This window comes from Mchenga conophoros, linkage group LG15 (assembly GCF_057382185.1).
Source record: "Mchenga conophoros isolate Kocher_MC1m ecotype Shallow Benthic linkage group LG15, M_conophoros_male_GT1.1, whole genome shotgun sequence".
Classification (NCBI taxonomy): Eukaryota; Metazoa; Chordata; class Actinopteri; order Cichliformes; family Cichlidae; genus Mchenga; species Mchenga conophoros.
In genome coordinates, this window is record NC_140540.1 from 18097384 (window position 1) to 18123258 (window position 25875).

The 25875-nt window shown below is 40.4% G+C and overlaps 1 protein-coding gene across 1 annotated transcript in view; it reads right to left on the reverse strand.

The window, feature by feature from the left end:
• The window catches only part of syne2a (spectrin repeat containing, nuclear envelope 2a), an 88262-nt gene that overhangs the window by 46590 nt on the left and 15797 nt on the right, over positions 1-25875 (reverse strand). Inside the window, exons 31-62 of the mRNA XM_085246081.1 lie at positions 25384-25534; positions 24412-25295; positions 23920-24078; positions 23651-23801; positions 23369-23527; positions 22647-22814; positions 22456-22557; positions 21576-21779; positions 21270-21475; positions 19952-20059; positions 18872-19169; positions 18205-18383; positions 17456-17771; positions 15540-15704; positions 15014-15352; positions 14773-14909; positions 14216-14345; positions 12308-12478; positions 10413-12218; positions 7598-7768; positions 6574-6729; positions 6228-6469; positions 4104-6141; positions 3666-4000; positions 3437-3581; positions 3014-3214; positions 2560-2804; positions 2328-2478; positions 1769-1912; positions 1535-1663; positions 355-537; positions 75-212 (exon numbers count right to left, since the gene is read on the reverse strand). Coding sequence (XP_085102207.1) covers positions 75-212; positions 355-537; positions 1535-1663; positions 1769-1912; positions 2328-2478; positions 2560-2804; positions 3014-3214; positions 3437-3581; positions 3666-4000; positions 4104-6141; positions 6228-6469; positions 6574-6729; positions 7598-7768; positions 10413-12218; positions 12308-12478; positions 14216-14345; positions 14773-14909; positions 15014-15352; positions 15540-15704; positions 17456-17771; positions 18205-18383; positions 18872-19169; positions 19952-20059; positions 21270-21475; positions 21576-21779; positions 22456-22557; positions 22647-22814; positions 23369-23527; positions 23651-23801; positions 23920-24078; positions 24412-25295; positions 25384-25534 — 10111 coding nt within the window. The remainder of the gene's footprint in view (positions 1-74; positions 213-354; positions 538-1534; positions 1664-1768; positions 1913-2327; positions 2479-2559; positions 2805-3013; positions 3215-3436; positions 3582-3665; positions 4001-4103; positions 6142-6227; positions 6470-6573; positions 6730-7597; positions 7769-10412; positions 12219-12307; positions 12479-14215; positions 14346-14772; positions 14910-15013; positions 15353-15539; positions 15705-17455; positions 17772-18204; positions 18384-18871; positions 19170-19951; positions 20060-21269; positions 21476-21575; positions 21780-22455; positions 22558-22646; positions 22815-23368; positions 23528-23650; positions 23802-23919; positions 24079-24411; positions 25296-25383; positions 25535-25875) is intronic.

Consider the following 25875-nt stretch of genomic DNA (forward strand, 5'->3'; position numbering starts at 1 on the left):
AAACTATAAAGACATGAAGATTACATAAAACAGATATAAACAAAAGAATTAAGTTAGCGTGCTTCTTCACTGACCTGCAGGGACTTTGCATGATTGTGGAGGCTTTTTGCTGTTGTGAATGAGCAGGGAGCACTGAGCCATGACTGGGCCTCACCTAACCAGCGGGTGGCGCTGTGCAGAATATCTTCTAACTCCTGAAGACACTTTGGGATCTAACATAAAAGACGATATATGGAAAATGAAGCATTCAGTCAAATGGAGTGGTAAGCTAAAATAAATTAAGCATATGTAGCCTACAAATGTTTGTATTTAATATATTTATATTGGTGAGCAGCAATAGTAGTGGCACTAGACCTTGCTGAGAAAGGTTGTACGCTGCTCAACCATCTGTGCTGCATCTTGGTAGAGCTGCTGGGGTTGTGTGAGCTGGTCAATAAGAAGCTGGGCTTGATCCGGCTGCTCTTCTGCAAGATCCTGCACCTCGCTCTCCAGGAGCATCAAGCTGCTGTGCCAGGCATCCAGCTCATCCCACACATGCTGAAGAACAAGACGGTAATGTGGATTAGCATTAGTTCTTAGGAATTTGTAGCTGTTTCATTTGGCTTGAATAAAATTGACAAACAGCTTGTGGAGGTCACTCAAAGTGGCTGGAAGTTGAAGAAAATCTGACTTTATCTTAGTCAGCTATACAACTTGTAACTTTTCAAATGAGATCTGAAGTTAAATAGTTACTCAAATTATAGCATACTTTATAAGTAAAGATAATAATGATAATAAGTAAAGAGCTGTGAATTCAAAGTTGAATTTCACAGTAAAAGACTGGTTCATCAGGTTCATTGCAACAACAAAACTCCCAAACGCAAACTAAACAACATGTATGCTGTGCAGTACAGTGAGGTGTGCCTGTAACTTTATATAGGAGAAACCAAAACAGCTACTGCACAAATATATGGCACAACACAGAAGAGGCACTTCAAAAAGACAAGACTCAGCTCTACAACTACACTTAATGGGTAAAGGTCACACTTTCGAGGATCCCAAAGACAGATAGTTTGAAAGAGGAGTAAAGGAACGACTATCACTGAACAGAGATGCAATGCAATCCTTAGATCCCTTCCCAGATGCTTCCCCACCCACTCACAACAGGTCACAAAAAAAGGTAGGGGAAGGTCTCACAGTGGTAATGATCCACATTTTTGTGAGTGAGAGGTGATGCATCTTTATAAATTTAAAGAAGTCTGGTTGGCTTTTTTTCAGACTGCTACTACTGATCTGGATGACTGAGAACCTACAAAAATACTATAAATGAAAGTGAGCGAGATCACTTTCTCTTCTTTCTTTGCCTCTGCACTAATTTGAATAATTTCAGCTGAGAAGCTTTTGCATAATCTCACTGACAGATGGACACACAAACAGTCAGCACTGAAAATACAGAAAGTTTAAAAAGTTGTTAACAAGACATAATTAAACAGTGGGTTTATTTATTTTTCATACGTGGACACACAAGCAAACAGAAAACAAGGAATACACACACCTTCAGGACATTCTGAGCTTCACTGACTGTTGGACTTCTCTGCTCCAGTAATGCTTTCACCTTCTCCATGCCAGAACCCAACTCCAGCACTCTGCTAGCCAGCTTCTTAACGAGGCTGTTCTCTATGAGCTGTGTGACACATACACAAACACATTTGCACCAACGGACTTTAGCTTAAGATCATTTATCTGTCAGTAACAGATCTCAACAGTTTGAAATCAATTTTCTTGTCACCTTCTCTTCTGCTCTCTGCAGAGACATCTGGAGATCCTGTATTTGCTTGCCTATATCCACAGGAACCTCTGTGTATCGGCTCTGCACACTGTCTGTGATGCACTTAAGCTTGGTCTTCTGGGAAGACAACTCCTTTCTAAGCTCCTGTCAGTGTGGAAAGGACAAAAAATACAGGAATCAGACAGAGACTGGGAGTGTGGGTCAGACATTTAATACTCTACTCCCTCTACTCTACTGCACCCCTGATTTTTTACAAATGAGAGGACCTGGACAGAAGAGTACCTAAAAAAAACAGTTTAAATTGTGTAATTTGCAACTTGACTGTTATATAGCTTGAATTTCTCACTATAATGTGAACAACTTCAAATCTAACACTCATAAGAAAGTAATATTTCATCATTTATGAATAATGACAATAATAAAGTTGGACATGTTAAACACTTAAAGATGATTACTTGTTATTACATGCATATAAGAAGCCATATTATTGTTGTTTTTTAATATCTCTCTCTATAAAATCTCAAATACCAAGTTTCAAACATTAAAAGACGAAGCCCACCTGTCTTTCGCTTGGATTCAAACATGCTTCCAGTGCCGGAAGAATGAGAAACACGTGTTTCTGAATCTGTCCCATCTCTTCTTGAACTTGTCGTCTTTCTCTCTCCTCGGCCTGGGCTGCAGCTACAACCAGCAGGTTTCGTTCTTTTAAGCTGTGGGCAAAAAAGTATCTTCTCAGCATACTCGACATAAATAAATAATCACTTTCTAAATGTATATTAAAGAAGTCCCACCTCCTGACATTATCTTGGATCTTCACCAGCTTTTTGCCAATAGGCCCTGGGGAGCTTGATAAGCTCAGGGCGTGCTCCAGTCGATGCTCCAGGGAGGCCAGGTCCTGCTGCTCCTGCTCCAAACCTGTCTGAAGGATCTCAGCCAGGGCGAGAAGCTCCTGTGGATCCTCTCCAGTGAAGTTCACAGTGGTGGGGTCTCGAACCTCCGCCTGAAGTCTGGCTAAAAAGCTGCAGCACTGCTCCATCTAAGAAAATCAAATTGAAGCATCAATATCTATGGATCACGTCTCTGTCTTTTTAATCAGAAAACAGTAAAAGTCATTTCACATACTAAGTTCTGGTTAGTGAAAAGCAAAAGTTTCAAAAGAGGTAAAAAATATTAATTCAGTTTTAATTTGCCATTTATTTGTTTTTTTTTTAATGTACGAAAGGCTTTATTGAGATTTAAACTTACGCTTGCAGTAATGTCTTTCCACTCCTCTCCTCTCTGCTCTATGCGTACCATCAGGAGGCCAACATCACGAAGTAATGACAACCAGTGCCTCCAGAGGGCACCAACCTCACCATCCTTTCCAACCCCACAACCCTGCATTGGACAAACAGCTCTCAGGTCGTCTATCCTCCCAGCAAGACCGTGAAGATCTTCCATCAGAAGCTTGAAAATGTAATGAAAGTTAAAATTTAAAATCATGAAAGTCAGACAGATAATGAAATATTTTAAGTAGCCAAAGTCAGCTAGACTAGCACTGTCTTTCTTAAAGCATTTTTGCAAGCATGGCTAAACAGTTAACAATTCTATGCTGTCAAAGTGATTAAATGCCAGGTTCAAACAGATACAATACGTAGAGATAATGACATAAAGCTGACTCTAACCTACCTGAGCTCTTCTTTGTTGGGCAACACATTTGTCATATGATGTCACATGTTCTGCAGCACATTCTGAAAGCCTTTCCTCAAACTGTGAAAGATGTTGACAAATGTCTTTGTGGCACTTTTGGTGACTTTGCTGTCTCAATTCACACCTATGAGAACAAGAAATGTGAAGAAAATACATAAGACGCAAAGGTACAGAGATTTACATTTAGAAATTGAGAACAGCCAAGTACCTTTGCAAGGTCTCAAGCCTGAGCTGCGCCTGGGCCTCCAGTATGGCTCTTCCAACCATTAGCTGGCTGAGGATGTTGATGTGGAGCTGCTCGGTCATTGGGAAGGAAAGGCAGGGTTCACGAGGTACCCGTTCAACAAGGTGGCAAATATGAGCGTGAAAACCTTTTTCAAGAGTTTCTAAAGCCTCTTGGGTCTGTCTTTGTTCCTCAGCGCAATCCAAAAACCCTCCAGTAGCTGACAAGAATGTTGCCTCAGCATTGTGTAGGAAGCCTATTGCTCCTTGAGCAGCCCAGTGATAATCTTTCAAGGAATCTCTAGCTTGTGATAGCATGACCTGTTGAACAGATGTTACACAATAAAGAAGAGTTTTTGAAAACACCCAAACATGAACCCAAAATATGAACTATATATGAAATATCTAAATAATTTAAGCTTACCATCTGCGAGTGACATTCTTGCATGACTGAATCTCGAAGTGAATATAGTTCCTTGTAGTTCCTCAGGTCAGTTTTTTCTTTCTGTCCCAGATTTTCCAAAACTCGCATCCCAGACTCCATACTTCGCCAAATGACCCAGTATCGTTGTAGTGCAATATCTATGGCTGTTTCTTCTGGACTGACTGGTTCAGTTCCTTCCAGCTCGACTCTTGTGCTTTCTAAGAGTTCTATATAAGCAGGAAGCTCTGAGTCAAACTGTAAACCTAGCAGGAGCTGAGCTTCTAGGTTTTTGATATCATCTGTGCCAAGAGTCTCCCAAGACTCCAAAGTATCAACTATATGATGAATCCTTTCCCTCTCTAAATGAAGAACAGATGGGTGCAACTCCTGAGCTATAACCTCCAGTTGATCTGTTGCTTCTTGACTTTGTGTTTTGACTAAAGGAATCTCAACGAGGACTGTTTGGCATAGTTTAAACCTCTCATCCACACCGAGTGCTTTGTTTTTGGCATTCTGGATTTGCTCTTTGACAATATCTTTAGATTCCTCCATTTGTGTCTTTAGGTGCAGAAACTTTTCTTGTTCAAAGGCACTTATGCTAAGAGCTTTGAACTGGTCTTCCAGTTCCCCGATAAAACACAGAACAGAGCTTCGCTTGGGCTCCAGGCAATGCTGAAGCTCCTGGATTTGACATTGATGCTCCATTAGCATGTGTTTCCATTGTGCAATCACTGAAAGGGTTTCTTGGGTCAAAGGGATCTTCAGCTGCTCTAGATCAGCAGAAATTTGCTTTAAACTAGCCTGAATGGAAGATAACTCTTCATCTGAAGTAGTGCACTCATGAATCAGCTCCTTTAATTCCCAGCTGGTGGCTTTCTCATGAGCTAGCAATCCATCTAATTCTGTCCAAAGGCCTGAAAGTCTGTTGACAAGATAGCGGCTCTCTGCTGGACTCAACCCTATGGCTATTTTCCTGCAACTTTCTGACATCACTTCCACCAGTTCTAGCTGGCTCTCTATATCCACTGTGGCTAATTCATGACTTTTCAGGTCGTTCTCTAGCTTTTTGAGGTCCACTTTTGAAATATTCTCAATGTGAGCGCAGGGGTTTCTTTTAGCATGCGTTTCTGCTAACCAGGCATCCATGCTAGCAAGCTCGCATAACAGTTTCTCTCTCTGTTTAAGATCTTTTTCCATGGTGTCAAGAACAAGATCCAAACTGTCAGCAATAGCTTCATAAAGGTCTTCTACTGTCCTCAACACTTGGTCACTTTCTTCATTTTCCATATTAGAGGCCAAGTCTTTCATCTCGTCAACTTGTACTCTCATCTTGGACTGTCTAGATAAAATATCAGCCTGAAATTTCCTCATTTCGACAATCTGAATACGAGCCTCCTCTGGGAAAAGAGCTAACTTTTTCCCAATAGAGATATGATTTTCTGCCTGCTTAGCCCATACAATCAAGTCTCGTAGCTGTTTGTTGATCTTAGTTGGAGAACTGTCACCACAGCTAAGTGTGACAGAATCAAGTTTCTTTTTGGTGACCCCGAGCAAGGAAGCCAATTCCTGAAGACTATGCTCGATTTCATCTTTCTCCTTCTGACCTAGAGAAAAATTGTTGAGAGCATCTGACTGGGACTGTAAATGTATGTAAAGCTGGTTATATAGTTTTAGGTCTGTGGTCAGACAAACACATTCCAAGGCACTTTTGCTGTTAAGGTTTTGACAGTCGGATTTCTGGAGAGCTTCGAGTTTGGCTTTTAGCTGTTCGGCTTCTTTCAAAAGAAGGGAGGATTGACAGGTGGAGTTGGAGGCATGCCGCAGAGCTCTTTTGATACTTCCTTTTAGAAGCCGCCATTCTTCCTGAACATTTCCAAGCTGACCAAGAAGAGCACCTGAACTTTCAGTGTCACTCAAGTGCACTGACAACTGTCTACTTAAGCGTAGCAAACCTTCCATCATAGCTTTCTTGTGTTCCATTGTTTGCAGGAGCACATGAAGCTTTTCAGCCTGTAGTGCACTGCTTCCCAAAGAGTGTCTAACGAAATCCAGAACAAAAAAACAACAATTAGTTAACAGTATCAAATGCCAAGTGCACAAAATCCAGCTCACAAGTTTACTCACAAGCTTGTTTTTTCCTCCTCAGCGGCTATAACCTCCAGAAAAGCTCTGGTGAGCTTCATCTGCTTGTGGTACTGTTTGACCTGCTCCAGTTGTGCTGCTTTGACCTGCACTGTGGCAGAAGCATCTAGCAGTGCTGCGCTCCATTGGCCTGCAGCACTGTTTAAGGCACTTGGTTCACAAGCCTTAGAGGCACCTGAGTTTTTTAAAGTAGCAACTTGTTCCTGCACAGTGCGCTGGTACTCCTGCAGTACACAGATGAGACATTTATAGATATTTGTGCATTTTTTAATTTTAACAAATCTGCATATTCTTGCAAGAAAGACGTAAATACAACTAGAGTGTATACCTTTGCTTCCTCCAGTTGTTTGGTCATAGCTATGACACTGAGTTGGGCTGGTTGATATCGACATGCGAGAATCTTTTGAACAGTTCGTACCAACTGAATCTGTTGTTCACCAGGAGAAGACTTCAGATACCAGTTTAAATCTATATGTGGTGTTCTCTAAAAAAAAAAGAGCAATACAAGAGTTAGACACAAAAAATATTATGTTACAGAAAGTAATGTAAGTGAAAAAATAATATAAAATAGCTACATTTAAGTAATCCAGAATTGTTTACCACATTATACAGCTGGGAAAAATGGACTGAAGAATTATGTTTATAAAAACATGTACTGAAAGGACATAGCTGTAATAACAGATAGGGCAGTGAAACCAAGAAAACCAAGAAACTGTGTATATATTGTAAAGACAGCAAATACAAACATTCAATATAAATTATCATAGCGATCTAGTTTAGTCTGGTTGGTTTACACTGTTATAACATTTATAACTTTTACCAGGGATCTTTGTGATTAATTATCATTGTCAATTTATAAACTATTTCAGCTTTCCGTGAACAAACACTCAAACTAGGATGATGGAAGCTAAAAAAAAATCCAACAGCTGTATATTGTGTGCAATTAGACTTCCTAACTACAAACAGGAAATCATTGTATCTCATAGATACTTCCTGTCAGTAGCATCAAGGGAACCCACAGGCATCAATCAAAACACTGCCTTTCTTATCTGCTCACTGTCCCATGCACTTGCTATTTTTAGACACATGCATCTGTACTGAAAATCACACAGAAAAAGTAAAAAATATATAGATGCATGTTATATTTCCATGCTATCTTGCTATGTATTATTTGCTAATGCAGATTTATGAGATTTATGACATAAATATAAACAGTAAAGCTCACTTAACTTTAATTCCCTCAGTCCGAATGTTTTGTTCTGACTTTTACAAGTAGCATTTATTAAATGTTCAGCACAGCAAGCCTACAGTAATGCAGTATATTATTATAATTAAAACTGGTTGATACTCACATTTATTATGTTACTTCTTTCCACCACATTCTGGATATCAGAAAAAATATCCTGCATGGTGTGCTTTTCTTTTCCGGAGTTTGCCGGTCCACCTGGTGTCTCTTTAGAACCCAGATCAGCTGGTGAACCCGGGGCCGTCCTCTCAGGCTCCATGCTCTCTGGGATCTGACACTGAAGACACAGAAGACAGGGGTGGTGTCACATTTTAGCTTTCTTCTTCCCACATGTTTGTCTGTGCATAATGACAGAACTTCCTGTTCTCTCCCTGCTCCACCAGTGCTAAATATTATTACGTTTGACGGTAGCCCGGCGAGTCGGTACAGTTAACACAAGAATGTGCCTGAGAAATAAGCAGTCTGCCCTGGGGGACAAGGGCTCCTTTTATGCTCTCCTGCTAACTTCTTTTAGGAAATAAATGATTTGTTATAGCTTGCCTAGACAAGAAAACAAACACTAAAACAAGGCATGGGATGCTAGGTTACAAACAGGGAGGTGCTTTTTTAAAATATCTTGGACATGACTAAGGTGTATACCACCAGGAGGGTGGAGCTGAACGATGATATGAAAACATCCTGCACGTTTTATGTTTCTAGCACAATACAAAAGATAATTTTTTACACTCAAACACAAGCTTGCCTGAATGGCAAAATGTTATAATAACATTAATGTTCTTCAATGAAATGGTGCACAACCGGCAATGAGTGGTTGTAAATGTTTTGTGTATGACTTTATCAGTCTCTTGCATCATTTCAGAGGAATTCTACTCCACTCTCCTTTACAGCACTGCCTCAATTTCATCGAGGTTTCCATCCATTCATTTCTGCACAGTTCTCTTTAGGTCTTTTTGTTGTAGATTGGCTGCTGTGATTGGGATCACTGTCCCGTTGCATAGGGCAGTTGTGGCCAAGCTTTAGCTGTTAGGCAGATGGCCTCATATTTGGCTCTAGAATACTTTTATTTACCAAAGATTTCACAGTTGAGTGAAAGAATGCAAGGTGCCCGGGTCCTTTGGCCCAAATCATCAGCCCTCCAATGTTGTGCTTGACAAATGATATGAGTTATTTGACAAATAACTGGTATGTGGTGCTTTGCATTATAGCCAAACATCTTTTGGTCTCATTAATCCAAAGGACATTGTTCCAGAAGTCTTGTGGTTTGTTCACATGCAGCTTTATAAACTTAAACTTTATAAACTCCTGGCATCATTTCCAAACAGGCCATACTTGTTTAGTCGTTTTTCTAATGTTATGTGATGAAATGTAACATGGTAAATAGACTGGTTCTTATGTAGCGCTTTTCTATTCTACCTGAGCACTTTACACAACATGTCTCATTCACACAAGCACTTTTTTCTATGCTTAAGTCTCTGCCTGATATTTAAACTCCAACGCATGCATCAGAGAACAACCTGGATTTAGTGTCTTGCCCTAGGATGTTAGCCATGCAAACTGGAGAAGTCAGGGATTAATCCACCAACTGTTAAGTAAGTATTAAGTATTACATGGTGTGACCTTTGATTGAATTTGCTGGTCCACTCTTGAGAAGTTGTTGCTACAGTTGCTACAGTACATTGTGTTAACACACACCTGAATGCTCCAGATGAGCAAAGTGCCCAAAACTTCTGCTTTTATAGCAGAGGTCACACTTGCTGGTGACCAGTTAATCAAGTGCATCCAATTATAAATAAACAACGTGGCTTTTATTTGTCCTTTTAATTTATGTGAAAACATTACGTGTGTGCTGAGTTTTCACAGAATTGCAGTCCTGTGAAAGTTATGACAAGGTCAGATGGTCAATGTGCTTGTGTAATAATCTGGGAACTTTGTAACTGACTGTTCTATTAAAAATGCTTTAATTATGCCGATAATGAAAACATCGAGTTGTCTTAAAAATATGATTCCAAGCCTGGTGTCAGTTTCATTTACACCTTTTTTCATCCTCTTGTCTGTCGTATCTAATGTCTTATCTTCTTTTGGAGCTGCTGCAAGCAGGGCACAGGCATGCAGCTGATATCACAAGAAAATCCCAAAAATCTTGTGGAGGCTTGCAAATGTGTGTACTTGCATGCTGCATAACTTTAGTTTGTGTAAAACACAGTGACAGCCAGTTTATTCGTTTCACTGTGAATTTCCCATAAAGAAGTTTGAAGGGATTTGAGCAAAATGGTGGCATTTGAATGGAAAGTGTGAAAAGAAAAAATGTATTTAAAGAACACAAATTCCCACTAAATTTAGGACAAACTTTTTTGATAACTTCACAGTTGCAAAATGTCAGAAACACAGCTTCTCTCTCCCACACACATATTCTCTAGCGTTAAGGCAACATAGGGAAATAACAATGGTTGTTAAATGTCAAACAAGCTTCATGTAATTTTAGAAAAAAGGTACAGATGAATCACCTAGAAAGTTTGGGTTATTCATCATCAGGAAGTTCAAATGCAAATTAACACTTTTTATGGAAAGTTCCAGAGACTGTCAGCTTACAGATCACAGCATTAAGCAGCTCTGAATTTATTTACAGGTATTTACAGTCACTGACGCCTTCTAACTGCAAACAGGGGGAGTTCCAGTCTTTCCAGCCACCTGCTGGTTTACCACCTGCTATGCCAGAATTACAGCATCTAACCAAATTACCACTGATGATGATAAGTGAAAAAAAAATTAGAAAAACATAATGGCTTTTAATGCCTGTCTGTTAGAATATATATATATATATATATATATGTCGATTGCCTAGCTTCTTAGACATATTAAGTCCGGAAAGAGCAGAACTGTGAGGAAAAATCCAGTCAGTAAAATTTTCAAATGGCACCTACCTGTTCCTGTGTTACTCCCATGTCCTCTAGTGCTGCAGGCAACTTCCCCTCATTTTTGTCTTTTGGAATCGAAGCAATGTCTCGTTTTACTGGCAATTCTGAAACTTTACATTCTGTGCTTTCAAATTCATTTGCTTCCTCTGTGTTTTCTCCCTTTGGCACCTCCTCATATGCTGCTTCTGTGTTACATACAGTGGTATCAGGTGTCACTTGTTTCTTGCCAGAAGCAAATATATGTGTGCCATTTAAGGCCTCCCCACTTTCCACAGAATCATCCACTGTGCTCTCTGTTTGCTCCCCAGAGTCACAGAAATCTGTTGTCTCCTCTAATTTGACATCTGGAAATGTTGTTTCTGCTGTCTGTGCACCAGCATGCTGACATTCAGCAACAGCGCAACATGATTTAGAGGATTTCGACACCTTGTTAAGCTTTAAACCATGGGTTTTGTGGTTTTCTCTGCATGGTAATTTGGCACTTGAACAGTTTGCTTCTTCCAAAACTGTATTCACTAACACCGAGGGGTTTGATTCAGGACTTGTACAAGAGTTTGGGAAGATAACCTCATCTGATCCAGCACTAATTAATGTGGTAAAGTGCCCTGACTTATTCTGAGGAAATGCTCTGCTGGAAACCTCTGCAGGCCTAGCATTAGAAAACTGTGTTTCCTGTGAATATCCGAGTAAATCAGGGCTGTTGGCTTTTTCACGTTTCTGCGTGTCGAATGGCTGCGGCTCAATGTCTAACACTATGGTAAATACCTTTGCTGGGCTACTTTTGACACATTTAGAGAAATTCTCCTTTTCTTGCACATCGGCGGCTGCCTCACAAGTCTCTGATTGTGCTTCAAATGTGCACTGTTGCAATCCTTTGTCTGATTCCTGACTGTTTGACGTCATAAAGACTTCAGTTTTCATCTCTGGGAATCCTGTACCTGAATATTGTGTGTTTTTTTCATCCGAGAACCTCGCTTCCTGGGAGCATAAACCAGAATTGTCCCTTTGCTGTATGTCCTGTGGGTCCATATCCAATACAACAGTGAACACGACACCATCGTCCTTACAGTGTTTTCCCTGAGCATTTGTATTTGCCTTGAATGTCTCCAATTGTGGTTCTAGATGATTAGACACAGTATGTTCAGAGGCAGTAGTGGGGAAGTTGTCTGGCTTTGTTGGTGGTAATTCTATCAAGGATGTGACACAGTGTGCTGAATCGATTGCTTTAGTGTTGTCTGCACCTACAGCTGAGAATTCTGAGACAGCGGTGAAGGTGGTGTCACTCTGCAATGGTGTGTTTTCTTCCTGAGCTATTAAGCTTTTGTTAAGCGTAGGATGTGAGTCTGGCACTAATGCCCCTCTGTCATTTCCAGAAAGTGCCCTGAGTGCACGATTATCTTTTAACCCAAGATAAGACTTCAAGTGTAATTCTTGTGGTGTTAAGTGGCGAGATTCTAGCTGGGTCTTTAAAACATTGGGAGTTTCTGAACATGTGGCTAAGGCATCATCTTCAGTTTTTACCACGGCTGCTTGTTCTTGTTTTGTGGCATCGGCTTCCACATTTGAACCTCCTGATACTTCTGTATGAAGTTTGGTGCCTTTGGTTTGACTTTTGTTGTCATTCTGATTAGTTTCAGAGTTTTCCTGGCTGTGTGGTGCACAAGAGAAAGGCGAAGCTGTAAGACCCACTGCTGTAGTTTTATCACTTGATGCCAAATGAGGTGCTCCACTTTCATTTCTTAGACTGTCTTGTTCACTTCTGCTTGGCAAATCTTTGTTTTCCAGTTGCACATTGCCATGAACGCGAATGACCTTTGAAATAAACAATATTAAAAACAATAGTAATGTTATGGCCATAAATTCACCAAACTGTACATTTCTATGACAAGGGAGACACTCACCAGGTGTTTAGATTGGGTTTCAAGTGCAGACTGGCTTTCAGTGAGTGCACCTGAAGCATTTTTCTCCAATTCCTGTGCCACATTTGTTCCCAGGCAATTAAGTAGAAAATCTTGCTCTGAGAGTACATTATAAAGTGCTTGTTGAAGCTGCAAACCTTCATCCAGAGCTCCCTGTGACAGCACAGACAGATACACAAGCTAAAAAAAAAAGAAGGGTAAAACAGAAACCACGCACTGCAAAAACATCTGGTTTAATCAAGATTCGTATCTTATCTAACTGTAAACTCTTATTGATCCCGATTGTTTTGGTTTGAGGTCACAGTGTGCCTTTTAAGACTGCTTAACCTCACCACGGGAGATCTCACTCACTGTAATTTTGCTTCTGTGTCAACAACAAGCGACAAGTCAAGGTGTTTTTTCCACCTGAATTACTTTTGTATTTCCCAATATGCTTATCCCCTAATCCATATGACAGAAGATGTACTGATCCGGTTCAGTTATAATACACTATCATTTAAGGAGACACTTTACTGATGCTAGAGAAACGAAAGATGACATGAAATATCAATTATGACAGGTGCACTGTAAATACACAGCAGGGAGAATACAGCAGCTTCAATACAGTGGTCAAACAGCCCAACCATGTCCTGTTATATTACAGCTGTAATAAAGTGTCGGTATTGTGGGGAGATATTGCAGGGAGATTTGCTGAGATGGAGAGTGCAGACAAACTGTTCGTTTAGACAAACATAACATTTATACAGAAATATTCAAGTGTTTTTCACATTCTTCACCATGCATGACTCTCTGAATACAAGAGGGTGCATATGTGGCAAAGAAGGCGTGTTAACACATATAGGTTCTATACATATACATTTTTGACCAAGGTGATGGTCAACACTGATGTTAGATGAGAAGCCCTGGCTTGCCGTCTCTGCTCTAATTCATCGCAAACGTGTTCTATCGGGTTGAAGCCATGATTCTGTACAGGCCAGTTCTTCCATGTCAGACTTGCTCATCCATGTCTTTATGGACCATGTAGACATGTTGGAACAGGAAGGGCCCATCCCCAAACTGTTCCTACAAGGTTAGGAGCATTAAATTGCCCAAAATATCTTGGTATTCCTAAGTAGTAAGAGTTCCTTTCATTGGAACTAAGAAGCCGAGCCCAACTTCTGAAAAACAACTCCACACCACAATCCTCCGTCCACCAATCACTCTCTCCATGTCTCCACTGCTCTAGAGCCCAGTTGCGGCATGCTTTACACCACTGCATCTGACCCTTTACATTGTGCTTGGTGATGTAAGGCTGATGTAAGGATGTTCTTGAGCTAATCCAAAGGCCACATGAAGTTTAAAGGTCTTTAGGATTGACTCTGCAGAAAGCTAGCGATCTCTGCGCACTATGCAGCATCTGCTAATTTCGTTCGAGGATATTACGTGTCCTACTACTTTGTGGATGAGTTGCTGTCATTCCCAATCACTTCATCTTTGTTACACCATGAACAGATAACTGGAATATTTAGTATTGTGGAAATTTCAAGACTATACATGTTGCATTCTGTCACAGTACCATGCTGAAATTCACTGAGCTCCTGAGAGCAAACCATTCTTTTACAAATGTTTGTAGAAGCAATCCGCATGCCTTGGTGCTTGATTTTATATACCTTTAGAAGTGAATGGAACACCTGAATTCAATGATTTGGATGGGTGAGTGAATACTTTTGGCTACTCACTCAGGCATTCATTTGCAGATTTTAAAAAACAAAAGGCAGACAACAAAAGGTTTACCTGTGCATATGAACCAAAGCTTACATTTGTTTTGAAACTTTTGTTTATTAATTAATTAATTTATTTATTTATTTATTCCATGTATCAGAAAAAAATACTGAACACGCTGAGCTTTACCTGGCTATGCGTTGATGGTTCAGCTTGTACTCTTTGGCACCACTCTTGCATCTGGTTGGTGAGCTCTCTCACTCTGTTTGCAGTGTTTTCTGCAAAATCCTGCTTCTTTTGCAAAAAAACAGACCTGAGGCTGGAGCGAGACCACAAGCAGTGAATGAGCCGTACAGTATTTAGAACGAGTGCATTTTCAAAATAACCCTCATATTCCCTCACATATTCAGAGGATGTGTAAACCCTCATATATCTTCACTGCAACAATACTGATGATGAACTAAGTCATGTTCACCATCAACCCAAGTTACGTTCTGCTTCAAATAGTGCAAGTTTCGCACAAGTCTTTTCTTGTTATCTGTTGGTAGGCCACTTTAATTGTTTTCTTGATACTAAATTAATATTTTCATCTTCATTTTACTTTGAGAGCAGTCTTAAAATCCCCAGAAATTTCTAAAAGTCAAAGTTAACAAATCATTTCTCACAATTAGCACTGCATATTCAGTTGATAAGATGAATAAATACAGGAATGATTAATTATTCCATTTTAGAATGAAGTAAAGCACCTGCCAAGGTCTTCAGAAATGGCACTGACAGTCAAAATGATATCTGCAGGAAGGGCTTCCTGTGTGCTGGTCGACTCTCTGGCCCTCTGCAGGTCTTCAGCTCTTGCTGCCAGCTCTGTCAGGCTGCTATCACAGCTCTGAGAGACACACAAGTCCTTCTGTTTAAATATTGTGAGCTGTCTTTTTCCAATTTTTATTTTTCAGATATATATCAACATTTTGAAGTATATGTTCATGTTACCTGTATCATACACCACTGTTGTTTCAGCTGGCTGATATCAGGCAAAGCTTCATGGGTATTGGAAAGATTGCAGACACCTTCAGCCAGGTCTTTAAGAGCTGTCTGCACATACAAGGCTTCTTTTTTAACTCGCTGAATGCTTTCATCACTGTTCACTTGAAGCTGTGCCAGAGTCTCTCTGATTTTACTCTCTAGTGCCCTCTTGTGGTTTTGAAGGTTGCTGACTTGTTGGGTGAGACTTATTTGGGCCTCAGCTGCTAAACTAACTGTGATGGAGTCCTTGAGAGTTACAAGCTGAAGAAGATCTTTTTCAGTGCCAGTTACTTCTTGTAGCAAAACCTAAAAACAGTGACAAAAAACCCCCAAAAACAGTGACTATAGGAGAAACCCCTGATAGATGATTACATTTTTGCATATCCAACATTTCTTCAGTGTAAATTCTTTTTTAATATTGTTAAACAATGATTTTTTTAAATGTAAGAGCTTGTACACAGCTCATCTGGTCTGTTTACTTAATGCATCTCACCTCCAGAGCTGCTATGTCAGTGTTTGTTCCTGCTGAGTTTTCTTTCTGGCCTTGACAGGCTGATATCCTTTCCTGTAGGGACATCAATTTGTGGCAACAGCGCTGCAGCAAGTGGCCAAATTGTTCCTCGTTACTCGCACCTTCCTCAAGGCGGGAACACACTCCCTGTGGATGATAGAGGTAAAACAAGCCACACTCAGAAGGCTTACACACAAATAGACTGAAACACAACCCATTAACTGACCACACGTCATGCTCCAAAAGTGTTCATATCACATTATGATAAAGTGGATGAAACACAACCTGCTGCTGTATGTATTGTGACTTTAATGCCAGAGTCCTGGCCCAAAGGAAATGAGCAACCCCTGGTAACACTGTCTATCACACAAGGAAAATAAGAAATGAATGAATGATGCTAATGTACATTTAATTTATCCCTATCATGTCATATTATACTACAAGAGCATAGAATTTAAAAAAGAAAAAATAAGTAAACAAATAAAACTCTTTACTCTGAACTCTGAGAAATAAAGTTAGGTCCATAATTCGCTGCACAAAGACAGTTCTTGTAGGTGATTTTTAATCAAACAGCCAAGATTTTATTCAGACTTTCAGCTGTAGCAGCAGACGTAATATCTGAAATACATTCAAAATATTGACTTTCAGTTTTATAGCTTTCTTTTCTTTCATCTTCAAAGAGATGTCAGCACGAGTGAAGGAGGTCATTATTATGCAGAAAAACCAAAATAAACCTATTAGAGAGACAGCAAAAACTGTAGGAGCGGACAAATTAGCAAGCTGGTAAATTCTTAAAAAGAATGAATGCACTGACCAGCTCAGCCACACCAAAAGTCCTGAAACACCACGTAAGAAAACTCAAGTACATGATGACAGAATTACTGTCAACATCTTCAAATCAAGTCAAGAACACAATCAAGAAGAAAGACATATCATTGTCAACCAGTAAAACCTGCCTGCATGAATGGAAATGCAGAGGGTTTACAGCAAAGGGCAAAGGACTGGTTACACTGAAGAACATCAATAGTAGGAAGACCAGATTAGACTTTGCCAGAAATCATCTAAAAGAGACAGAACAGTCCTGAAAACGATTTTTTTTGGACAGATGAATGCAAGATTAAGTTGTACCAGAGTGACACAAAGAGGAAAGTATGGAGGAGAGAAACAGCTCGTGATCTGAAGCATACCACATTATCTCTGGTCTGATGGTGAAGGGGGCGTTATAGCATGGGCTGGCAGTGGAACCAGGGCACTAGTGTTTATTGATGATGTGACTGATGATAGAAGCATTAGGATGGATTGTGAACTGTACATGAGTATACTCTCTGCTCAGATTCAGACAAATGCTGCAAAACTGATCAGACACAGTTTCACAGCGCAAATTGACAATGATCCAAAGCATACAGCAAAAGCAACAAAAGAGTTTCTCAAGGGCAAGGAATTGGATATTCTTCAATGGCCAAGTCAGCCACCTGATAAGACAGAAGGCAGAAAGACCCACAAACAAGCAACAGCTGAGAGTGGCAGCAGTAAACAGGAAGAGCATTTTATTGGAGGAAACAGCATTTGGTGAGTTCTAGACTTCAGGCGCTTCTGTTTGTTTTTCTAATTATTCTTCAGCCTCTAACACATAGAGCACTGTATATAAAATTGGCTGCAAATCCCAAATAATATGATTTTCCCCCCTGAACTTTTGGTTTTAAAGTGGAAACTCATTGATTGTTTTTATGATTTTTTTTTTATTTAAACTCCACTGCAGTGCCAAAACTACAAACACTGTGACAAAAAATTTATCTTGTGATCTTACCACATCGTTACCACCTAACAATGTGCAAATAGTGTTAGCTCAGAGACATTGTTGAATAGACATCAGTTAACTATTATAAGTGTAATTTTACCTTTAGTTCTGCCATCAGTGTTGACCAGTGGGTGTAAAGCAGATCCCAGGAAGAATCTTTCCAGATGCTGTCTCTGGTTTGCTCAATCAGCTCATTTCTCCTCTTAGACAGGCTGCTAAGCATTAACTGCAAGGATTCAGTTTCCTCCTGCAGTTGAAGGGCAAGACGGCATCCTTGTTTACGCTCAGCTGTGCCAGGACAGGGAAATAAAGTGGGAAGCTGATCTTTTTGGCGCTGCAGCACTTCCACTTTGTGGCAAAGCTCCCTCCTTTGGTCCAGGTAAAAACAAGTGACCTCTGGATCAGCTTTTAGAGCGCTTAAGAACAATAAGAACAAGAGATTAGAACCATTTCTGACTAAAACTGGACCATGAAAATTATTTAGTTAAATCCCAGGATTTATAGCTGTTATTATGTAATGTGTAATAATTTTACTGCTTAGTTTCATTAGATATTAGATTCAGGAAAGGTCCACCTGTTTTAAACGGACTGAGTCTATTATGGTGCTTTTCTACTCTCCCTCAGCACTCGAAGCACTTTATACAACATGCCACATGACCCTTTCACACAAGCACTTTCTTCTATGCTTTTAGGTGCTTTCTAGGTAACATTCATACGCATTTATATTCTAATAGATGCATCAGAGAGCAACTTGGGGTTAGCATCTTTCCCAAGGATATTTGGCATGCAGATTGGAGGATCGAACCACCAACCTTCTGATCAGTAGATGACCCGCTCTACCTCACTCACCTGTAATACGGTTCAACTGACTGCAAAGTCTCCCGCCACTTCTCCTCTGCTCTCTGAACAGTGTCCTGAACTTCCCTCTTCAGGTCATCTTCATTCAACACCCTGTGGCACAGACCATCTCCAGTAACTCTGAGCTCTTCCAGGCGAGCCTCCCCCTCTAACTCGGCACTCAACACTGCCTGCAATGGATTTTGTAGGGTTTACAAGTCAGTATATAACCTTAGTAAAACAAAAAAGCAGTTATAAAAAATCTCCAGGATTCTGCCTGTATGACAGATACTGTCAGCTTTGAGACACACATATAGATTCCAGAAAGTTCCCTGAATCTAACATCAGCTCTGCACAGCAAATGTACACTCCTTAGTTTTGAACAAGTTGGAACAAATGTAGAGAAAAAGAAAGCACCTACATCACGCCCTCATGTGACATTACACACAACTGTAGGCACACCCACGTCACAATCACTTATATGAGAGTAAGAAGATTTGTTGTTCAATATTCCACAAGCAATCAAGCCTTTCTGTCACCTCTCCACACAGGTACTTAGCACATGCATGTATGTATGATACAGAGCATACTTTCTTATAAAATGCGCTAAATAAAATCTGTGATCTAAATGACATAGTGAAACTGAGTATCTTAGTATGTGCAGGCAACATTTTCTTACTTGAGCAGAGTGAAGTTTTTGCTCTAATGGAGTCTGAATCCAGGGGCTTTCAGCAAGTGGAGAGTCTACAGCTTGTCTCAGATCACTGATCCATGATTGTGTGGACTTGAATAAAGCCTGAAACACCTCGATTTCCTCCCTCAGAGAGGAATGCGTCTCCTTACAGTCACCTTGTATTTTAATGTGTGAGTTGTTGTATCGTTCCAACAGCTTTTTACTGTTCTCCACCACCGCCAGCTGCTGAAGGTTGCTTCTTTGTAAAGATGACACAAGCTGACTGAGGAGCTCTGTCCTCACCCTGCAGAGAAATCAAAGCTGTAAATGCTAATAATGGGGTCAAATCTAATGTTTCCATGCTAGAGTCAAAGCACACTGAAGTGGTAGATACTACTGTGTGGACTTCTGTGTGTGATATTAAGCTGATAAAAAATAAAAGTGATAGTAGTTCATCAGCATTACATCATTGCATTTTTTAAATTAAAAAATTTACTCCAGCTCGAATATAAAATATATGTAAAACAAGTGCTTTTTATCTACAATATAACAGACCTTTGCGTAATTAAAACACACATGGAGTAAAGAATGAGTCACCTGACAAAACAATACACAGTTTCCAAGATTCCTGACACTTTGGTGAGCATTAGTCAAAATCACAGCACTGAACACTTGCATGTTTTTTTTAGGTTTGTTTGTCTTTACTGTCACTCTGCTATTCTCACGTTTTCACATTTCTGCCTGATATGTAGCACTGGCAGCACTGTCACTTTCCATCCTTCAAAAGTCTAAAGTAAACACATCAGCCTCCATATCTTTATTTGTAATCAGGAACCTCCAACATATTAAAATATGTGTGAATTTAAAATACATTGGAATACTTCAACAATAATATCAATACTGCTCATATGTATTGTTGTAAATAAAAAAATAAAACAGTCAGGTAAATGTTTAAAGCATATTTTCAATTATACTGCAAAGTATACATATACTATATGTTATCAGGCAGTATATACGGGCCATGAACACATACAAGTTGTTGCAAATCTACATTGAGAGTGACACACCTTCAGGAGAAAGGTTTACCTTTGTTGAAGCGCTTCTTCTTCCAGAAGACTTTGATCCTCTTCCTTTGCTGTTTTTTCCTCAGCAGCATGAAGCCACTGCTCCAGATGGTCCCTCTCTATTTGCAGCCTGAAACACACAAACAGCATAAATACGTCCCATGTGCATACCACAAACACATTAATTTGCTCAATGCTCAATGCTATACGTTCAAACGACATTACAGTGAAAAAATGGTTCTGCCACATAATTCATGACTGACTCAGGAAACCAGACGAACCTGTTTTGATGTCTTTCTTCTCTTTGGTTTAAGCACTGTGACTCTGTAAGACTTTTTCTGCTTACAGCTGTTTTACGTACAGAGTAAGAGCAAATTTGACTGGATGGTAAGTTTCAAGGATGACTCTGATGAGCGATTAATTTTTTTTGTTTTGTTTCTAAATCCCCCAAAAGATCGAACCTTAGTAATAATAGGAAAACAAACTGAGGCCAAATGATGATCATTTTATCTTCTGGTCTGAGACGTAGGTCATTGTTGGCATAATAACAGCAATAAAAAACTTCCTCTGGAAATTTTCAGGCACAAGGATTGAAAAGCAGCCAATGTCTAAAGTAAAACTTTGAAAGTCTTGAAAAGTGACTCAAGATTATTGCACAACACTGCACAAGCATGCACTGTTTTCAAAATGTTTGGCACAACAATATTACTCTTAAACAAACTTCCTAATATAATTTATTTCCTGTTTTCTTTATGACAATTCCATCCATCCATTCGCTTCCGCTTATCCTTTTCAGGATCGCGGGGGGCGCTGGAGCCTATCCCAGCTGTCATAGGGCGAGAGGCAGGGTACACCCTGGACAGGTCGCCAGTCTGTTGCAGGGCCAACACACAGGGACAGACAACCATTCGCACATTCACACCTAGTGACAATTTGGATTATCCAATTAACCTATCCCCATAAGCTGCATGTCTTTGGACCGTGGGAGGAAGCCGGAGTACCCGGAGGGAACCCACGCAAACACGGGGAGAACATGCAAACTTCACACAGAAAGACCCCGGCCTGATGTTGGAATTGAACTCAGGACCTTCTTGCTGTGCGGCAACAGTGCTAACCACCGTGCCACCGTGCTGCCGTATGACAATTCCATGATGACAAATTGTCAAGTCACCAAGCACGTGTTAGACAAAAATTCCTGCCCAGCAGCTCTCTTAAGTTTGCTTACATGCCACATTAATGAGTGGAGGCTTCAATTTCCTTTTCATTGTAGATGCATGTATCTGTACACATTACACAACACAGATGCACCGCAACACTGTTCTGTATGTGATGTCTATTACCTGTCCAGATCACGCATATTCCTCTCAGTCTGTTCTTCTACTTCAGAGAAGAGCTGATGGGTCTTTCTGACTTTTTCCTGTAGCTGGATCCCTTCCACGGATAGACTCTGTAAGCTATCTGGACCTGTAATAGAGGCCAAGACATGCACGTCCTCCAACAAGCTCTCTGCCTGCTCATCCTGGGACTGGAGCTGCTGACACAACTCCTGCAACAGATAAAAGACAATGCTAATTTGATATTATCTTGTATCTATTGGTGTGTTTTATGTGTTTTCATTATTTCATATGTCTTATTTAAGCCCTTACCTTAAGTTTTGCAAGCACGTCTGCAACATCAGGACCACAAAGAGTAAGGAGGGAGTTTTCAATCTTCTGCAGGGAGTTGAAACACTCTTCCATCCTCCCAGTGATTTGCCCTTTAGTAATCACCATCTGCTTGTAAACATCCTCAGCTTCAGAAACGAGCTCCTTCAACTGCTCTATCTTCTTCCTCATCTGGGTTCCTACCACCTTGACAAATCAAAATGAATCATAAGAACTGATGAGCAAAAAACCCTTTGTAATAGTGAAAATGACTAAACAACTGAAAATGTAATCTAGATTCAAGCAGGAAATAAGTTCACAATTTCAAACAAAACTTGGGACATATTTCATTCAAAGTAGATCATATGAAAACATAGAAAACACATCAAATGTTTAACTCTTTCCTGCCTGGATGCCTACTGGGGGGTAACCCTTGTTTCTCTTTTTGAAACTGAGAGTTTTCTGTCATATTTCAGGCCTGCCTCCGCAGTAAAGAGACTGGGTGTGCATCAGAGATTAGTGAGGGTTACCTCTGTCTATACAACGTTCTAAGGCTACGCTTGGAAAAATCAGGTCTTATTCTAATGGTCATCAAACCACATCTGAAAAAAAGTTGTGACAGGGCCATGTTCACCATTGTGTAGGATCCCCTCTTCTTTAACTTTTCCAACCTTCTTTTGCCCCATCACAACTTATTTTTAGATGTGTTCCTTATTTAAACATTTGATGTGTTTTCTTTGTGTGAAAAAAGATAAGGTGTTGCATTTTGTCTACATTTTACACAGTCAAATATTTCTGGAAGTGAAACAAAAAACCAAAACTACTGTGTTTGTCTTTATTTCTGTCTAAATAAAGAAAATAACACCAGAGGAACAATGCCTACCTGAAGCTCCGGAGGGGACTCTGCGCTCTGAAGCAGTGTCTGAATCTCAGTGGCTCTACGGTGGAAATGCTGTATACTTTCCTCTTGAAGCACAATCTCATTCTGGTAACAGTGCGAGTGAGGTAAACATCATTATAGTTTAACTTTGAGATCATAACATAACTGAATGATACACAAGAGCTCCGTTTTACCTGTAGTGTCTTGATGTCATCCTCACACTGAAAGGACGGGCACTGAGCAAACACAGCTACTTTATCGCTGGTCCAGCGCTCCACTTCTGACCCCTGCTGAAGGACCCCGTCCCACAGAGTCAAGGCTAGATGTAGGTTTTCAAGGCAGGACTCTGTTCTTTCTGATAACTGCAAATAAGTTAAATATCAGCAAAGTTAACAACCTAGACCTACAATAATATGCATCTTTATCTATCTCATTTAAGATCAGCAACATTCGAAAATAATAGGAAATAATAGGAAATTGGGTGTAGTCAGGTTAATGTATATTATTACAAAAACCTATTATTTCAATTACAATGTCAAATAATCAAGCACAAAGGTTAAACAAGCGCTTTTGTGTTTTGCTGTAGCTTTGCTATTTTTTATCTTGTTAGAAACAGCTGCCCTCTCATTTCTGAAAAGCGATCATTTTGCACCAGGTTCTGCCTCTTAGTATCCTCTTTTCCCTTAGATTGCTTTTACAGTTACATCCTCACATCACCAGCTCTTCTTGGAGAATGCAACAGATTGAATGTGATATCACTGGAGTTAAAAAATAACTTTCATATCACAAAAAGAATAAGTCAAACCTCCAAAGTTATGGAAAATAAATCTTTTTAAAACAAAACATGCAAAAAAAAAAAGACAAAACTAATTTTTTTTAAAAGACAAAGTTAACAGTGTAAAGTGGATAAGCTTACATCCAGCCAGTGATCCATGACAGCATCAGCTTCGCTCTCAAATGGGATGCATGTGCATTCTGGTATCTGCCGTAGGTGAGTGTGAAGCTGTCTGCAGACACTGCGGACCTCCTCTATACCATCTCCAAGGCTGTTCAGCTCTGCTTTTGTTTCCTGGACCTTTAAAACCACAGACACACAAAAATATGGATTATGCCTAAATGATAAGTTTTCAGCACAAAGAGAAAAGTCAATGCTGTGATATCTTTGTGTTCATTAGTCAAGCTTAACAGTGTGACTTACCTTAGTGTGTAGTCTCTGCAGTTTTTCTTTCCCCATGTAGGAGGTTTTTTCACTCACAGCGCTTTCTGCTCGCTGCAGTGTCGCGCTCAGCTTACCACGAATGCTCTGAAACCTCTTCAGCAGCTCTGTTAGGACACCACACTGCTCCAGTCTGTATGTGACCCATAACACAACACAGAAAAGCTCAGCAGAGTAACACAACTACGAAAGAGCTGCAGAAACAATCAAAGTTACAAACGTTAATAACCACACACTACGCTGGATTTTACTTTTGAGTTACAGCCTTTGTTGCCTCCTCCCAGAGATCCTCCACCTCTCTGTTTTGACTCTCATCAGGGATTTCTGACCGTGACGATGCACCTCGTACGTACTGCACTTCAGAGAGGAGGTCAGCGAGGTGACTTTCCAACTCTGTCAAGGTACGTGTCCTGCAGATAACAAAACAGGATATGGAGAGAAGAAGCTACTGACATTCTGAAAGAATTTAGGAGTTATTATTGTATGGAGCCTCCAGCTACTTATAGAAATAGCAAAAGCTGACCTTTGTATAAAAGTTAGTCAATATTAATCTGCCCATTAGTGTACCATAAAATCTGATATTATTATAACTTAGAGATTATTGGAAACCTTTGGGATGATGCGTTTGTTTTGATGAGTGTTTAGATGTTTTTCTGGTAGTGTGGATCATGTTGGATATTTTTGATACGCCACTTAAATTAAAGAAAATAAAAGTACGTTGTTGTACCAGCTCGGTGTTGTACCTGTGTTGCAGAGCAGGCAGAGTGGGCTCCTGCAGGCTCAGCTCCTCAGCTGCCTTCTTTGTCTCCCTCAGTGTTGCTAACAGGTTTGCTCTCCTCCGAACCAAATTCTCCATTTTTTCTCCGTCTTTCTTAACCTGGGTGGTTCTTCCCATTTGTCTCTGGTCTTTAGTTTCTAGGAGATCTTCTCTAGGTCTCCATGCTTGAGTCTTGTGCTCTTTCTCCACTTGAGTCTCTCCTTCCAGCTTACGCCTTTTGGCCTCCAAACCTGACTCCTCATCTGGCTCACTTGAAGTGGGATCTTCTTGCATGTCCTGTTGCTGTAGGGAAGCATTACCAGACTTTGTCTGACATGTCTCCACAGTTTTAGATTTCTCGTCGTCCTGTATGTTCCGTTCTTCTGGGAGAATTATAGCTTTTGCTCCCCATTTTTCCATCTCCACAACATGTACTGTGATGCATTTCACCACATCCTGACATGTTGCAAGTGCACCATCCATGGTCAGACTAATCCCCACTGCCTTTAAATTACTGTCCACAGAATCAGATTGCTCAGTAGCAGCCTGCAACCTCTGCATTGTTGCATCCAATGAAGGTTTCTCCTGCTCCCAGTCTGCCTCATGTTTCTGCTTGCTCAGGTCTTGGTTTGCCAGCACAGTTTGGATCTCAGTCTTGACTTCTCTCACTGTGGTCAGGAAGCGATCCAGAGCACAAACAGCTGACTGAACTTTCTCCAGTTGCTGTCTGAGCTGCTTGAAATGATGGATGCTACTGTGGAGGCCCCTGCAGAGGGATGAGGCGGATGTGGCTTCTGGCCCCTGACTTTCCTCTTTGGTGCTTTTTTCTGTTAGCATCCTCATTCCAGCCTGCAGCCTGTTGTCCATCTCCTATTCAAGAGACCAGGGATTCAAAATAATATTATACTCTTCATATCATAAGCACTAATTGTTTGAGCACATGGTTTTAAACCTATACCTTTAAATCATGTAATATTGTTGAATCAGCCAAAGTCAGAGAAGAGATATCCACAGGCTGTCCGGTTATCTGGTTAAGTTGTTGTGTGATCAGCGTCTTCTGGTCATCTGCAGACTTCATCAGGTCAGCAATGTTCTCCAGAGATGCCATTCTGACCCAAACACAAAGCAGAAGCAAAACTGAAAAATTTTGCCCTTTGTGAAATAGTCCAAGGAATTTGTGATAGTGGTTGTGGTACTAGGTAGTATAGCCACTGTGTTTGCACTAACTTGCCATTAGGGCTACCTTAACTCATTCACTGCCAGCCATTTTCAAATGGCTGTCAGTGAAACACAACAAGACTTGCACCACATTTTTGTCTCACTGCGCAATCCCTTACGTGCGCAAACCCTGCACCTCCTTGCAGGTCTACTTTTACTGCTGGTGGGCTTCAGTTCAACTTACGTTGACTGCCAATGGCGTCTATAGACGTCAATGGCAGTCAACGTAAGT